This window comes from Mixophyes fleayi, chromosome 1 (genome assembly GCF_038048845.1).
Source record: "Mixophyes fleayi isolate aMixFle1 chromosome 1, aMixFle1.hap1, whole genome shotgun sequence".
NCBI lineage: Eukaryota > Metazoa > Chordata > Amphibia > Anura > Limnodynastidae > Mixophyes > Mixophyes fleayi.
Window position 1 is genome coordinate 392,845,567 of NC_134402.1, and position 16,475 is coordinate 392,862,041.

At 36.9% G+C, this 16,475-nt stretch overlaps 1 protein-coding gene across 1 annotated transcript in view; it reads left to right on the forward strand.

Annotated features, from left to right (window-relative positions):
* The window catches only part of ADGRV1 (adhesion G protein-coupled receptor V1), a 397,132-nt gene that overhangs the window by 79,117 nt on the left and 301,540 nt on the right, over positions 1-16,475 (forward strand). Inside the window, exons 13-20 of the mRNA XM_075212995.1 lie at positions 113-298; positions 1,963-2,143; positions 5,595-5,758; positions 6,904-7,027; positions 7,557-7,820; positions 8,781-8,907; positions 11,471-11,688; positions 13,607-14,350. Of these exons, the coding sequence (XP_075069096.1) occupies positions 113-298; positions 1,963-2,143; positions 5,595-5,758; positions 6,904-7,027; positions 7,557-7,820; positions 8,781-8,907; positions 11,471-11,688; positions 13,607-14,350 (2,008 nt within the window). The remainder of the gene's footprint in view (positions 1-112; positions 299-1,962; positions 2,144-5,594; positions 5,759-6,903; positions 7,028-7,556; positions 7,821-8,780; positions 8,908-11,470; positions 11,689-13,606; positions 14,351-16,475) is intronic.

Genomic DNA, 16,475 nt, shown 5'->3' on the forward strand with positions numbered 1-16,475 from the left:
CATGTTTTAGAAGCTTATACATCTTTTAAGCTATGCTTGGTAATGTGTGGTGTCTGTTTTTTCCTTCAAAATTGTAATAGATAAACACATTCTGCACTTTTCTCTTTCCTAGGAGGGAGATTCTGTTGAGCTTAGAATTGCTCGATCCAAAGGTATCCTTGTTAAGCAGTTTCTACGCTACATCATAGAACCAAAGGACAGCAATGAATTCTATGGAAACACTGGGATCCTGGAGTTTAAGACTGGTGAAAAGGAGATTGTAATTACATTGTTAACAAGGATGGATGGGATACCAGAGGTATTAGACAGTTTTACTCACTGGCTGCACTTCTTTCCTGAACGCTTTGTGCAAAGGTTAACTTTGTCCACAACTAGCACTTAAAGAGCTCAAGGAAAGGTTGTATACACTGCCATGTCTTACAAAGGGTGCAATACATGATTAAGTGGTTATTAAGAACCTGTGAACCACTATTCAGATCACAGAGGATTGATAATGGTGTGAAAATCCCTTGACACCTATTTAGCATAAAGATCCAATCATTTGCCAATTACACCAGTTTGCTATGCACAGAACTGAGACTGGAGCTCTCTGCTCTTTTGTTACTGGCTTCTGGTGGAACATGTGAGATGCATGTGAATTTCAGTCGCAGTGTATTTTACTGTCTTTGTTGTTCAGGACAAAGCTGTATAGAAAGGAGATATTTGAGGATGCATACAACACTATTAGTATCTCTTACAATACCGGGAACATGTATTACATCTAAAAGACCATATGACAATATTTTGACTATGCATGGACAATCACATTAGCTTTGAGATTATGACAGTGAGAAAAGGCAGACTAGAAATAGCTATAGCCTGTTGTGTTTGCAGTAATGTATGTGATCCAATGCTATGTGTGATATATACGGGATAATGCATGCCCTCCTGTGAAATATACCATATTAGAAGCCACCCGGAGTTCCATAAGCGTATAATAGACTTTCTACAAGTCACTGAATTCTGAGGTGACTTTCAGTATTTTTATGTTTCACATTAGGAAAACATTATTTCTTTATAAGTGCTGAGGTAAATTTTGAAGAAAAAGACAGGAATAAAAGAGAGGAACTGTAAGTATTGTTTAAACACTGTGTATAAACAAATTGAAAATATAATATTTTCTCACTCTGGCATGGTTGAGAAATATCCTAATATGGCCACCGTAGTGGTGACTAGTGGTGTAAAGTTTTCAAACATCAGAATATCTTTTAACTGTCTGTTTAAGTATACACACCACTCATGTGGTTTAGTAGAGTATAGAGAATGTAAGAGACTGGCTTGTTGTCATTATGTTGCATTTAACTGCAGTTTACACTTTACAACAGTGAGGTAGCAACCTGATGCACTTTGGGGGTGGCATTGCGAGTCCCTCTAACCTTATTTAGGGCCGCACATTATCCCTAATTTTTCTAATAAGTTAAAACAATACAAAAAAGTAGACATCAGAAACAAATATCTACACATTCAGACGGGAATTCAATTCCCCTCAAATTAGCGCAGCGTTAAAGTTATTACCGTTATTACGGTAATTTTAAGCCGGCGTTGAAACTACCGTAATAAAAGTAAAAGTAATTAAGAATTCCCCCCCCCATGACTAGATAACTAAGTGACACCGTGTGATCTAGAAACCTCCTCCACTCCATGATGCTATCGTCTTCATTATATTGTATTTTTAAGAGCACCGGGTATAATAGAGGGAAATGAAATTATTTTACAGCACTGAATTATGCTGACAATTACAGTGAATAGGAGACATTTATCCTGCCTTAGGGAGGCAGGAAAAATCACTATCTAAAAAGTTTTTATTGCATTCTTCTAACTGCAATATTCAGTGCACATGATATTTAAAAGATAGGTTTACACCATTATTTTATAATAGTAATATTAGTACTATACATAAAAATCTCCTTGTAATGTTTACAGCTGGACGAGACGTACTCGGTGGTCCTCAGCAGTCACGGGGAGTTTCCCAGCACATTGGGAGAAGCCAGGAGAGTTAACATAACTATTTTAAAAAACGACGATCCTCACGGAGTTATTGAATTTGTTTCTCCAGGAATAGTAAAACACATAAATGAAAGCAAAGAAAATGACATCCACTATGGTAAGAATGGGGATTTATTCTGTTTTCACACTAACAGTGATTCCAACACTTCATCAATCTTTAAAACACAATTATCCAGTCAGTTAATTCTAACACTTATAAAATGACCAAAACTTTGGAATAAACTGTGATCACTTTCTGCATTTATATTTTGGCTTTTTACACTAGGGTGTCAGCGCTTACTGTAATTATTTGCAGGTCATTGAGGTCCACACTTTTCATCTGTGCATCTATAGTGACTTTTCATGCATTATGCAGGACATTCAGAGCATTAAAAGAGCATGAAAAGCAAACTAATATCATACAAAAATACATGTGCTGTTTTGTTGTTTTTTTAAAGTGCCTATCTCAACTATCAAACTAATGTTGCATATTCGGGTCATATGTACTCTTCTATATGAAGAATAAAATTCATATAGCCAACTTATTTGTAATAGAATCTGGTCACTTTAAAAATCCTAATAAATACTCTGAATTTTGTGTATGACATTTCTAAAACAATGGAGTGCGTCATTGTTTTTCATAAATGCAGAAATATAAATTCCAGGTGCATGTAAGTAAGTTTTTCCATTTGAAATGGTCATTTGTAATAATTATAATTATTTTAATAATTAAATGGAGAGAATAAGAAAAGATAATGAGAACTGTCATTTTATATTTTATATCCAGAATAGAATGTAATGTACTGTGCAGTTGGTTCGCATTGAAAAATGTGGATCTCGTTCATTTCATATAGTTCTCACTTACAGTGATACATTCTGAGAATAATGGTATCTAACTAACTAAGGCTCATTTAAAAATGCTCTTTTGTGCAACTGACCCTGGTTCTCTGGATTTTGTGGGTAAAGACCTTGGTATAATACATGGGTGCAAAAGTTTGCAGCAGTCGAGTGGATTTTTGCACAGAAGTGGACAAATTAGATTTCATTTTTTGGGACAAGATTACTTAAAGGTGATAAAGAGGTGGAGGCAACACAATTGCAGGGGCTTTTTTCACTTTGCCGGAGGGGGCACAGCTTTATTCTCCCTACAAAAAGACTTACATTTTCTGGCCCCTCTGGGCTGATTATAATAAAATGCATTTCTAGGCTTTTTTCGACTAATGTAATAAAAAGTTGCAAAACACAAAAGTAATACACGTCATAAAGACAATACCCTCAGACTCATGTTTAATTTTAGACATAATTTAAACCATAAAAGAAGCTAAACCATGTAGTATTTTAGAAGAAGACAAATATTAAATGAATAAAAATCCCTTTCTATTTCATCTCATCTCTTATCTATGACATCATATTCTTCTGTGCAGTTGCCAAGTTTGCACTGGAGAAAGTATCTAATGGTAACCTGATAAACTGTATTAATCTAAACATTGAGAGTCTGAACCTTTGAGAGAGTGGTTCACTAATGTTGGCCAAGCACAGTGCCGAGTATACAGATTTTTCTAAATTGGCCATTGATGCATGGACAAATTGAAAGCGGATCCCACTCATCAGCTTAAGGACAAGTGATTAGTTAAACGTGTCTTTGGTCTATTTGGGAGAAGGTTCTCATTGTCTTTTTTGAGTTATATCTATTATGGCATCCCAAAACAGTTGGATTAATGTAACAAAGCAGTTATGTGGTTCTCTAATATGAAGAGATGAGAATATTTTGTGTAGAAGAGTGTGGCATCTATACAGCTGAGAAATGATTTTATAACTGTTATCTAGGGCCTTATTAAGTACAGAATGAGAAATATTCCCAAGATGTAAAAACTCCCCTTTTATCTGTAAGACTGTACTAAAATGCTGTACTTGACATTCTCCAACAGTAGGTCATTAACCAAGCTCACCATCTCTTTCAAGAAAAAAGACCCACCAAGACCAAGATTAGCACTGTCTAGAGTCTTATCCACCATAAGACGTCCACCATATTGAATGAACAGCCCTTGGACAACATATTTGTGCGCTTTCATCATAATAAGAGGGGAGAAGGGGGTATTCTTATGCAATTATATTTACTCTTCTATTGGTCTTTTAATGGCCTCTCCAAACACCGTACATCAGAAATTCATTGAGCTTTCATTCACTTGGCTGAACCAGGGACAACAACTTTAAATGTAACCAGGGCATGATTTGACCCCACCGTATTACCAACCCTTACATTCAAGGGCCGAACAGAGCTTGTTGTGATACAAAGAGATAATCTAGTCATATGTACGTATTATGCACTGCTGAATAAAAGATATTGTCTTTTACAGAAATATTTAATATCCTCTACGTGTCCAACAGTTGTAAAGTCATGGAGTGCCACATAGCTTATGTGCTCTAGGATCAAGAAGCGTATGCTTCCCTTTACAATGCAGTGCCGCTTGAAATTTAATCGCCGAACACGCTGAACACGCGGGTGTTGAAGAACCCGCACGTTCATACATTTACCCCTATGTGTGTGGTGTTAGTTGCTCAAATTAGAAATATTGTGTTGGTTTTTATTTGTGCTTGTGTATTTTTCTGTATGTCTGTCACTACCTTGCAGGGGTCCATGGTGAAAACTAAGGTTTACATTATTTTTCATACCTCAGGACCAATTGTTAACAGTCACCAACTAACTTAACAGCAGCCGTGTGCATTATTGACCTCCATTTACGTTGTGGGAGGCCCACAAGCCAAGAAGAGGAGCCAATTCTTGATAAGGATAGGGAACAAATTGAAAATAAATGTGATTGTAGTCAAATCCTCCAAATTTATCCATATTAGTTAGTCCTGCCATTCTTTTTCAAAGTTAGGTGGAATGGGTACCCCCTCATATGAGAAACAGCATGTGTTTGCAGTACATTCAGGAGGGATGTTAACTCCTCAGGGAGAAGAGAAACCTCCCATGGAGTAGAAGGTAACTTGGAAAGAAGTTGAAGATGATTGCTGCGAAAGTCCATTGTGCCTACATCCAATGATGGCTTTGTCTTTCAAAGAAAAAATGCACCAACAGATGACATCTCTGAGTTTGTTAGGATCAAGACCTCTGGAGCAAGAGAGTGGTGGACCTGATCTATCTCATTGCCTTGACTTGTGTCCCAGCAACATATTAAAGAATCCCTTAATGGCTTTAAGGTCTTCTCCTCTCTTGTATTTAAACAGTCCTCTTATGTGAATATTGGTTCTCCTGTTACTGTTTTCCAAAACTTTACTTTGGAGCTGTAACGTACTGCAACAAGTGGCTTGTTCAGGTGAATGTCTGCAGTATAAATTGCAGTATAAAATTGAATTTTGGCATCTTCCACTCAGGCCATATCTAGTAGCCAGAAGCCAAGGAAACACTAGGAGCAGGTACCAAGGTGACACACGTCTTCACTCACTCATAACAACCCCCCTATTCTAAATCTAATTTATTATGTTTCCTTCTTTTTGCTTAATTTTTAAATGCCAGCACATGGCTGCTCTCTTTGTGATTAAGCAATGGGTATGTTTATTTCTAGCTACATTTGAAGTAATAAGGAAGCAAGGATATTTTGGAAGTATTAATGTGACCTGGACCATAAGCCCCAATTCAAGTAATGATGTTTATCCTGCACACGGCATACTTCAGTTTAAAGATGCAGAAATTTCTAAAACCATAACAGTTTCATCTGTTCCAGATGAGGTAAATATTTTTAATCATTGCATTGTACTTATTTGCATAATTTGGAATGTATGTAAAATATATGTTTGCCTACACCCATCTGAAACTTAGTAGAAGTCTACAGTTGTGGTGATGTGGTGTGCTGCAGACCCAGACCAGGTAACAGTCACAGACAGACAGCTGGTCTGTTCCCTGTGAGCTGTTTTTTTGCCAAACAGTTCAGGAGAGTATTGTTCTACGGAGAGAGCCAAGTCTGCTATATCGGCCAGACTATTGTACAATATATACAGTGGATCTGTTGAACTGGATTTCCCATTAAGATTATTTTAAAACTAATTTGTAGATTTTGTGTATTCCCATAAGGATTCCAGTAACAAAAAGACCTGTAACTGATGATGAAATATGCAAAATTGGGATGGTCCAATTTTCTGACAAATTATCAATATAAGAGTGACTTAGAGAGTCTATGACAAGAATACAAGATAATATAAGCTGCAACCTGCCTATAATATAGACAGTGAGTTGCTGAATGTCATCCTTTTGACTACCTACACTATACTATCTGTAGTTGTGCCAAGTGAAGTCCAGATGTAAGGTATGAGTCAGCTGTCCTGGGAGAGAGCACAAAACTGTCTTTTAATTAATTTGGACACATATTTTGGGAAGGGCGCTAAATTACAGGCTCTATTCCTAGTGAACACAGATACATTTGTTCTTAAATAATTTCTTATTGTACAATGTAGCCTGAGACTCATGTTTGCAGCCAGCCAACCCCACAGTCAGTGACCATCTGTGAATAGCTTGCGATGACTTGGACACACAGCTTTGATCCCACATCAGTAGGGACTAATTGTCTGTTGGTGTGGGAATAAACCATTAAGAATGCCATGGAGCTCCATTCATTTCAATAGGCCCACTCATTCCAATAAAATTTCTACACATAGTGCGCTAGCTGGAAACAAAAGAACCATTTAAATGAATGGGAACACTCTGAGACTTTTAGAGCATCCCTAGTATATTCATTTGTTTAAAAAATTGATCAAAATCACATCAACTTCAAAAAATCAACCTTTTTATAGATTCCCCATTTATTTTAATTGCCATTTTATTTTTGTGTGTTGAATGTATTTTGTTTTATACTGTATTTTCCATGTTTCGCTCTGTAGATTCCAGAGGAGGAGGAAGTATTCACCATTATAATTTTCAATCCTACGGGTGGTGCCAGGATGGGAAATGTTACCTTTGCCACATTGGCAATAAATAAAAACGATGATGCCATTTTCTTTGCGGGTACTGTATTGTGTTTTGTTATAGCATGCACCCAAAAAACTGTAAGCGCAGCTAATATTGCATTGAGGTTCAAAACAGCAACCATATCCCAACATGTCAAACTAGCAATCTCCAACACAGTCTATGATGCACATGACTTACATACATCAGTGCACTTCATTGATTTCAATAGCCTATTTTAGGTATGGGTAGTTCAACTCAATTTATACATTTCCTGTATTTGGATTGCATGGTATGAAAATTGGCTATTTAAAGAGTATTTAAAACCTGCAATCCTTAATAACTAATACGGGGCATAAAATGGATTTTTGGTTGAACTTGAATCATGTGAAAACCCTTGCAACTAACTTGAGCTAATATTATTTCATAAATGTTTCCCAGCCCTATATGTAGATGATTATTTCCCAAAATTATGTTCAAAGTAATATATTTTCAACACAAAGCATTAGTAGCACATTAATAAATAATTTGTTAGTTGTGTTATACATAGATATTCAGTGTACAACACTAAATTTGTTTTGTACAACAGATCCAGTTGTGGTGTGGATTGATGAAGGCCAAGTTGCCAATTTTACCGTTGTTCGCAATGGATCGGCTGATTTTGTGTCTACGGTCACCTATACTACTGTCAGCGGTACAGCTGATGCTGAAGACAGAGATTTTACTGGCATTGCTGGAGACATCTTGGTGTTTGAAATTGGACAAAGATGGCTGAATATATCTGTATATACAAGTGAAGACGATATACCAGAAACAGATGAATTTTTTTATCTACTTCTCCTCAATAGTACAGGTTAGAATTGCTGCTGAGAGACTGCTTATAAATAATGTATGTTTAACAAGGGTTATCCTCATCCTTCCTTGTGCTGATGACAGTATTCAAAATCTGCTGTGTTTTTTGCCCTCATCTGCAGTCAGTAATTCCCAGTTTGTTTCCATCTTAAATGCCGCATTCTCATACAGAGCTGAGGCGCAATGGCACATACACCAGCGTAGCATATCTGGCGAGAAATCTCTCAGTGTATTCCCAGAAAGTGGCTCCATGCATATACTACTATGCAGGATAGTGTGATCCTGGCACCATCGCCTGCCTGCGTCAATAGGGGTAGGACAGGGTAAAGGAACGGGCGCTCTGATGTTGGCTGAGTTTCCATGAATGCAACTCATGCAGACCTGTAGAAGCATGCATATATAAGCCTATTAGTAGTTGTGTCTTTTGTACCTTCTTTAAGGCAGGTGCAAATATTCACTAAATAATGATGACATGCGGTAAACTAGGAGCACATGTTGCTTTAGATGGAGGCGGACGCATTGTCAGATATGTACGGCAGTGCACTTGGGCGAGAATATGCTACTTTCCATGCTCTTTGTATACTCCCATATTGCATCTATCTCTGTATCAACCCCTATATCTCTATATTATCAGTACAATAAGCAGCTGATAATTCAATACTTCACTAAACATACACTTTTATCCCTTGCTAATGTGCACATGCATACGTTATGGTGCAATAAGTAACTATACAGCTTGGTTTGGTTTGTCACTTAACCTTATATCGCCTTAAAATGCAAACTATTTATCACAGTTTACTGTAGTGCTCTTTAATAACAAATGTACACAAATAATTTGAATTACCCATTAAGAATTTTTGCCAAACATTAAACACACATGATTTTGCTTGATCTACATCGGTTTGTTGAATGTAGCTATATAAATATTATTTTTATATTGAAATGTATATTTTTTCCTTAGGAGACACTGTAGTGAGTGGAAATGGCAATGCTACAATTATTATCAAAGCTAATGATGATCCAAATGGAATATTTTATATTGAACCCATTGGCAAAACAGTGGAAGAAGGCGGGTATAATCAATTCAAGTAAGATCACTGAAATTATATCTATTTTATTTATATTTATAACATGTTTTTATATTTAAACAATTTTAAAAAATGCATAGAAAAAAGGAAGACTAAAAATGACAAATAAAAAAAAAAAAAATCCATACAAATATAAATGAGGGAGTTTTTTTTTTTTTTTTTAAATGTCCATTTGTACAACTCAGGCGCAATCCATAGCTATTTATTTTTTTATGCAGAATGTATACCATGTTCAAGATGCCGTAGAATTATTGCTCACCTTCACCTTTATTTTTCTTGCTTTTAAAGCAGGATTTGTTGTGGTGGGGCAGCCCTTTATTTTAGCTGGCGGTGGTAGCGTAATAATACCAGTGGGGTCCAGGTATGTGTAAATATGTTGCACAAGTGATTGATTGCAAGTAATAAGTTTAAACATTTGTATGTAGGATGCTTGGTATAGTGTGTAGGTGAGATGTGTTATAGTTTGTGCATGTATAGGTCTTTTATGGGGGGAGGCTTTAACTAAAGCCGATGTTGCTTCATTAGAGAACAGCTGTTGTATGGAGTAAATTAAATTATACATTCTTTCCTGGCACTAAGGACATCCATTATATATTATTGATAAATACAGTAAACTATAAACATACTTTAGCATGCCTCTAATAATATATAGTACATTGACAAGTGAAATATGCATACCATGACTCATGGTAGGTTGAAACATTGCTAAATGCTGTTTGTGACTGTATTACACATATTTCTGCTTTCAATATTGTCACTGTATTGTGCAATACGCATTTTTAATTATACTTATGAGGGTCCGGATTGACCGTGTTCCATGACACTTGGTCAGGTCATCATAGGTGGATTTGTAGGGCTGTGGAAACTTTTATACTTTACATATTGCAAATTACACATATCTTTATCGTTTTGGCAAAATATATTGAACTCAATAAATATTTAATTTGTGTAAATTAAATACCTGTGTTAAAGATATATGATATTTGCCTGATTATAGTTAAAATATAGATTTTATTTGACACACAAGAAGATTTTAGATACAGTAATACAATTGAAGTCAGTAAATCCATGGTACAGATTGTATGATCCAGGTATGTTTTCTGTATCAGTTACATTGCATAATATGAGCTCAGAAATTTTTGACCATAGTCCTAAATGTCACAGCGCTGAAGGCACCTCCTTCCTTCTTGTATGGACCTGATGCGAATACATACTTCTCCGCAGTCTCTTTTTTGCCGGGACTGTTGTGAGGGTGGGGACAGACATATCATTGGAGAGGTTGAGGTGGATTTGAGCAGACCTTAGTTTTTCCCCATTTTTATTTTAAGATCGTGGTGCTGTAATGCCCTTCTGAAAGAAATGAGCTATTTACACTCTGCGGTTCTCAATTCACCTGTTTGGCTAAACCAGAGTTTTTGCCCAATAGAGTGTACTTGGCAAACCTTTTACGCTATGAGTGTACATGATACAAAAGTTTGTGAAACCCAGGTATTGGCCCTTTAATGATAATCTACAGTCTCTTGAACAATGTTTTTTCAAAAGACAACTGCTCAGATTTGTCTTCTCTTATGACATGAACATACTTCACTTCCACGATGATGAAATATTGGGTGAGCCACATTTACTTAGTTCTCCCATTATATTAATTAATCTATTTCTTTAGAAAATGTCTAAATATTTTCTTTAAAGTGTGGGCAATTGGCTAGACTGCCAAGAATTCAGTGCACCAATTATAACATGCCAATTGTTCTATGAACGGTGCTTTATGGTATCCTTTCATATGTCATCACAAGTTAACCCGTGCATGATACTCATGCATTCTAGTCAAATCAAGCTACTTAAGGTCTTAAAAAGGTTCTTGTCATGCATTTGGGCCATAGCCCAGGCCTCCTCAGGGGAAGAGCGTTACTTCCCGACGCAAGCGCCCTTTTTAATGTGTGTTCATGAAGTAAAATTACCACACGAAAATGAGTTTGACCCCTCAACTCGTAAATTTAGCCTTTACTACCCCTCCCACGGGGGGAAGGGGGGATGATGGAAGTTAACTGACTTCACTATTCTAATTTTTTTGTCAAATAATGTCAGTATACCAAATTTCAGGTCAATTGGATGAGTCCTTTCTGAGAAAATAGTTTTTTCCACACACACACACACACTAACACACGCCGCTAGGCTTTTACTTTTATATATTAGATAGATAATGCTAAGAATTTAGTAGGTCAGTGTATAACTCCGCTCAGCAGGTGGCGCTGCATCTTGTTTTGTTTTTTTCCACACACAGACTAACACACGCCACTAGGCTTATATACATTAGGTACTGAGATGCAGATTGCGTGTGTATGTGAGTTAGGATATTTTATTCTTTTGTGCACAGTTTAGCCCTGTTGCTTATGGTCAATAAATAAAGTATTATTATAAGATGGTAAAAAAAATCCTTTATATACAATTCTCCTCTATTTTTATTATACATTTTAGTTTTAAGCTATGTCATTATTCCAATTATATACATTATATTCTGTTTCCCTTTTTGTGTCACATTATAATTATCCTGTTGTGTCTGCAGGGTGGTGAGAGAAAGAGGTCACTTTGGCAGTGTTTTCCTGCAGTGGCAGATTTTGCAGAACGGTTCGGGCTTAAAACAAGGCCAGGAATTTTCGGAATCATGGGGCATTGTTCTCTTCAATGATAAAGAAGAATTTAAATATATTACTGTCAATGCTGTTTCTGATAAAATTCCTGAGTTCAATGAGTTTTACATTTTAAAATTGGTGAATATTTCAGGTATGTATCTCAACCAGGTAAACTCTATCAATAAATCAAGTACATTTTATACAGCGAGTATGACCAACATGTAATTTGACGGTAAAGTAGCTTTTTTTTATTATATTTAAATAGTGGCTAGACTGATTATAGCATGTTCTATTTCTCTATTGCACACTTATATACTGTAACACCAAAGGGGGTATTTAAAAAGCAATAAATGATGCCCCTCAACAGAACCTTTAAAATTGTTTCTTCACAACACTGTATAAATAGGATCAGAGTCCAAACACCAATTTCCTGCTCCATCTGCTGTTATGTAGGATTGCTGTATGCATTTTGTGTGGGGAATGACATACAATACTGAGGGCAGGCCTAAGCATTCTGCTACTACTGTATCTTATTTAAATCTTGACCATCACCACCTGATTAATTTCAACTTTTCTGATTTTCTTCCAATGTACTACCCATTTCACTCTTTATTTAGCTGTTATTTAACCCAAGATAACATAGTTCTTCCATTGCTGTATGTAATGTGCCTATATAGGGTCAACTGGATCTCAGTGAGCATATTATATGAGCAGTGGATACTGCCAGCTCTTATCAGTTCTTAAAATCCTGGCCTTTGCGCAGATTAATAGCTCTGCTGCCCCCATCTGCTTGATCGAAATTTCATTTAAATAAGTTCTCCACCCTTTTTGTCTCATTTTAATTTTCAATGCAAAATTAAATCTCATTTCAGAAAATCTGCCATTTAATTTGGGTGTGTTGCCAAATAGCCCATTATCCATAAGAAAAGCCCCATCATTTATGCATCACCCTGTACACAAATGATCTCATCTGGTAAAGACTTCTCTGAACAAATTCACATTCATTCAAGGTCATATTTATTTAATTTAACTATTGTAGCAGTAAACACAACTTTGTTTCTCTTTGTTTGAGATGTGCAGCCCTGTTTATGACCAGTTCTCATATTGCAGTAGAATATAGTGTTCCTTCATCATCATCATCATCATCATCATCATCATCATCATCACCATTTACTTATATAGCGCCACTAATTCCGCAGCACTGTACAGAGAACTCGTTCACATCAGTCCCTGCCCCATTGGAGCTTAAATTCCTTAATATACACACACAGACAGACAGAAAGCTAGAGACTAGGGTCAATTAACTTACTTGTATGTTTTTGGAGTGTGGGATGAAACCAGAGCACCCGGAGGAAACCCACACAAACACAGGGAGAACATACAAACTCCTCACAGATAAGGCCATGGTCGGGAATTGAACTCATGACCCCAGTGCTGTAAGGCAGAAGTGCTAACCACTAGAGATGAGCGCACTTGGATTTCTGAAATCCGAGCCCACCCGAACGTTGCCGATCCGAGCCGGATCCAAGACAGATCCGGGTATTCCCGCCAATTGCAAAACTGAAACCGGATACTCGGATCCTATAAATTCCCCGCTAGTCGCTGCCATCTTCACTCGGGCATTGATCAGGGTAGAGGAAGGGTGTGTTAGGTGGTCCTCTGTCCTGCTATATCTTGTGCTGTTCAGTTCTGTGCTGTGCTGTGCTGTGCTTTATTTTTCAAAATAAATCCAAAACCTTAAATCCGAATCAAAACCTTTCGTCAGGTGTTTTGCGAAACAAATCCGAACCCAAAACCTCAAGCAAATCCGAATCCAAAACACAAAAAACGAGACACCAAAAGTGGCCGGTGCACATCCCTACTAACCACTATGCCACCGTGCTGCCCCTAACATTTTATATCATACTATATATGCAGATTTGATTTTTAAAATATAGTAATTTTTCTATAGGTGTTGGGGAGTTCTCAAGGAGGCTTGGAAAGATGGGGAAGTTTATAACGGCTACTACTAAGTAATATGGGGTACCAGTTGCATAAGTTTTCCATCCTATTTCTGTGTCTTTACACAGGTGGGTTTCCAGGTCCAGGTGGCCAACTGGCAGAAACAAACCTGAATGTTACGATGATGATCCCTTTCAATGATGACCCATTTGGAGTGTTTGTAATTGGCCCGGAGAGTCAGAATCGGGAGGTAGCAGAGGATACACTCTCGGAAGATGACATGAGCTACGTCACTAACATTTCAGTATGGAGACATCAGGGAACCTTTGGAGACGTTCGAGTTGGCTGGGAAATTTTTTCCGACACCTTCAGAGATGGCCTCCCCCCAATGCTGGACCTCTTGCTCATCGCCTCATTCCCACCTGCAGTGCAGTTGCGGCCTCATATGCGCCGGCACCACAGTGGAACAGATGCATTGTTTTTCAGTGGCGATGTAGGTGCATTTGGAGTGATTGAGTCACAGTATTATCACAACATGAATAACACCATGGCAAACTTTACGTTCTCAGCATGGACAATACCGGGCGTGAATACTAATGGATTTATAATATCTAAGGATAATGATAATGGAACAATGTATTATGGTGTGAAAGTTGAAACAAATGACTCGTATATCATGGTCCTGCTTTTTTATGTAACCTATGGATCCAACAGTACTTATTTTGCTAAAGCTGGAGTCCCAAAATTCATGCAACAAAATGCCTGGACCCACGTTCTCATTACATTAGATGATGGATTTATAGAGTTTTATATTGATGGAAACCCTGTCCCTGGCGGAGTGAAGAGCCTGAAAGGAGAAGCAATCATTAATGGTGAGTTGTGGATTGTTTAACAGGGAACAGTTCTATGGGTGAGGACATATATTAATGACTCATTATAAAAGGTTCTACTAGTTTATTTGAATCAGATGTTAGATTTAAACTGCAATAACCCACTTTACCGAAACACAGACAATTACCTTATATAAATGATATTATATTGTGAACCTGGTCTGAAGAGGGATGTACCTGTCTAAGCGGAAGGGTTTGTCCTTCTTCAGGTGTACTTCAGTTGTGTTTTCTGGCCATGCTGGGAAAAATGTATGGATAGTAGTATTACAGTAGTACAAACAACAGTACTACTGGGCAATGTAATAAAAATTACATTAAAAATGTATTGATATTAAGATTTGCCAACACAATTAAAAAAAACTGAGTAAATCATGATGTGTGTTAAATGAAAATAAGTGAAATGTAGTGAAATAAAATAAACACTAAGATAAAATCTGTTTTAAACATGTCTATGTAAAACAATGTTTATAATCAGTAAAACCTCTATTTGCAATGGACAGAGAAAATACAAAAACATGTAAATAAAAGTAAAGTAACTAATCCTATTAGTTTGAGTTCAGTTTTCAGCGCTGTCTCTCTTTCATGATATATATTAGGACATTGTATAGTATAATATTTCAGCCAGAAAACAGCAAAGAGAGAGCACAGTGCTGTCTGTAACAGTTTGTTTAATCAGTTGGATTATATCTGATGTGTGTATTTCATACTAACCTATAACATATAACAAAACACCAGCAGCATCTCACAGTGTAGTGTTTTGTAAGGTGGTAAGTATCGTGCTTACAGTAAGAAGCTGTCATGATATACCAAGAAGCACCATGGACAATGAATGGGGTGGTTACTCACCTTAAGTCACAAAGTCACCAAAGATTAGATAAAGCAGTAACTGGTAGTTAAAATACTAGTAAGCTTAATGCTTTTTGTCATCTGCTCTGTTTCCTCAGGAGTGGAAAGTATAATGTGACGTACAGTGCCTTAATGTAAACAGATACACATGCATATACAGCCGATGTGAAACTATTAATTATCCTTTTAAGCTAATTTGTATATAATAACAGGCTAGCTAATTGCGTTAAATGTCTATGGGGATTCTTGGTATATCCGTACAACTACTTTTTGTAACTACTATAGCTACTTACTTCTTTCTGCCTTCGCAAAATACTACACTATGCAATCACACTCCTGTGTCCTGTCTTCAACTCTTCCTGTCTACCTGTGACCCTGACCTTGGCTCATTGTCTGACCTCGTCTCTGTGCAGCCTGTCCTGTCTCCTAGCCTGTCTCTGACAAGGATTGTACCTCTCCCTCAGTCATCATGTACGTTCTCTGTCACCCACTGCCTAATTGGACATACTGGGGGGCTGCTATCTGTGGACGTCTTGCTACAAAGCCCATTTCCTCCTTGTGGAAGTCCCTGGTGCAGACCAGACATCTGTTAGATGTTGCACCCCAGGTGAGCCAGCATCAATCACCAGCAGCACAATGGGTCCGATAACATCGCCCACAGACATCTACAACAAGTATCTGATTGTATAACAACAAATTATTTCTTGAACGTAACACCAGCACTATATATTGTAGCATAGATGTCTGACCCTATTAAAATGTAATCTCCTAGTATTAGTGTTAGTTTTCTAATTGGCATTACATGGCAAGTGAGATCCTTTGATTCTTCTTTACCAACCTTTATAAGCACCAAAGATTGACACTATTCACTTCTGGTTTGTGTGGAGCATGCTAGATTATGGAAATGTTGAAGTTAGTATCTCATAATTTAAAATATATTTCATCATGCTGCAAAATTAAAATCTGTTTTTCTTTAATGACTGTGCATATATAGTTGTTAATATTATTATTATTATTGGTAATGATATTATTATCTATCTATTTGTATTTATGGTACATTCCCAAAGTCTATACATATGTGCACATCTGCATCTATATTCCTGGTAGGGAAGGGGTTAATCTTAAAACAATTTCTAGCAATCTGAAAGGTCAAAGGTGTTAACAAACAGATCAGGAAAATATAACAAAACAGAGATGATTGTTTGCTGACCTTCGTATACCACAATGTGCAGTAAGTCGTAATAAATTTGTAGTCATTGTC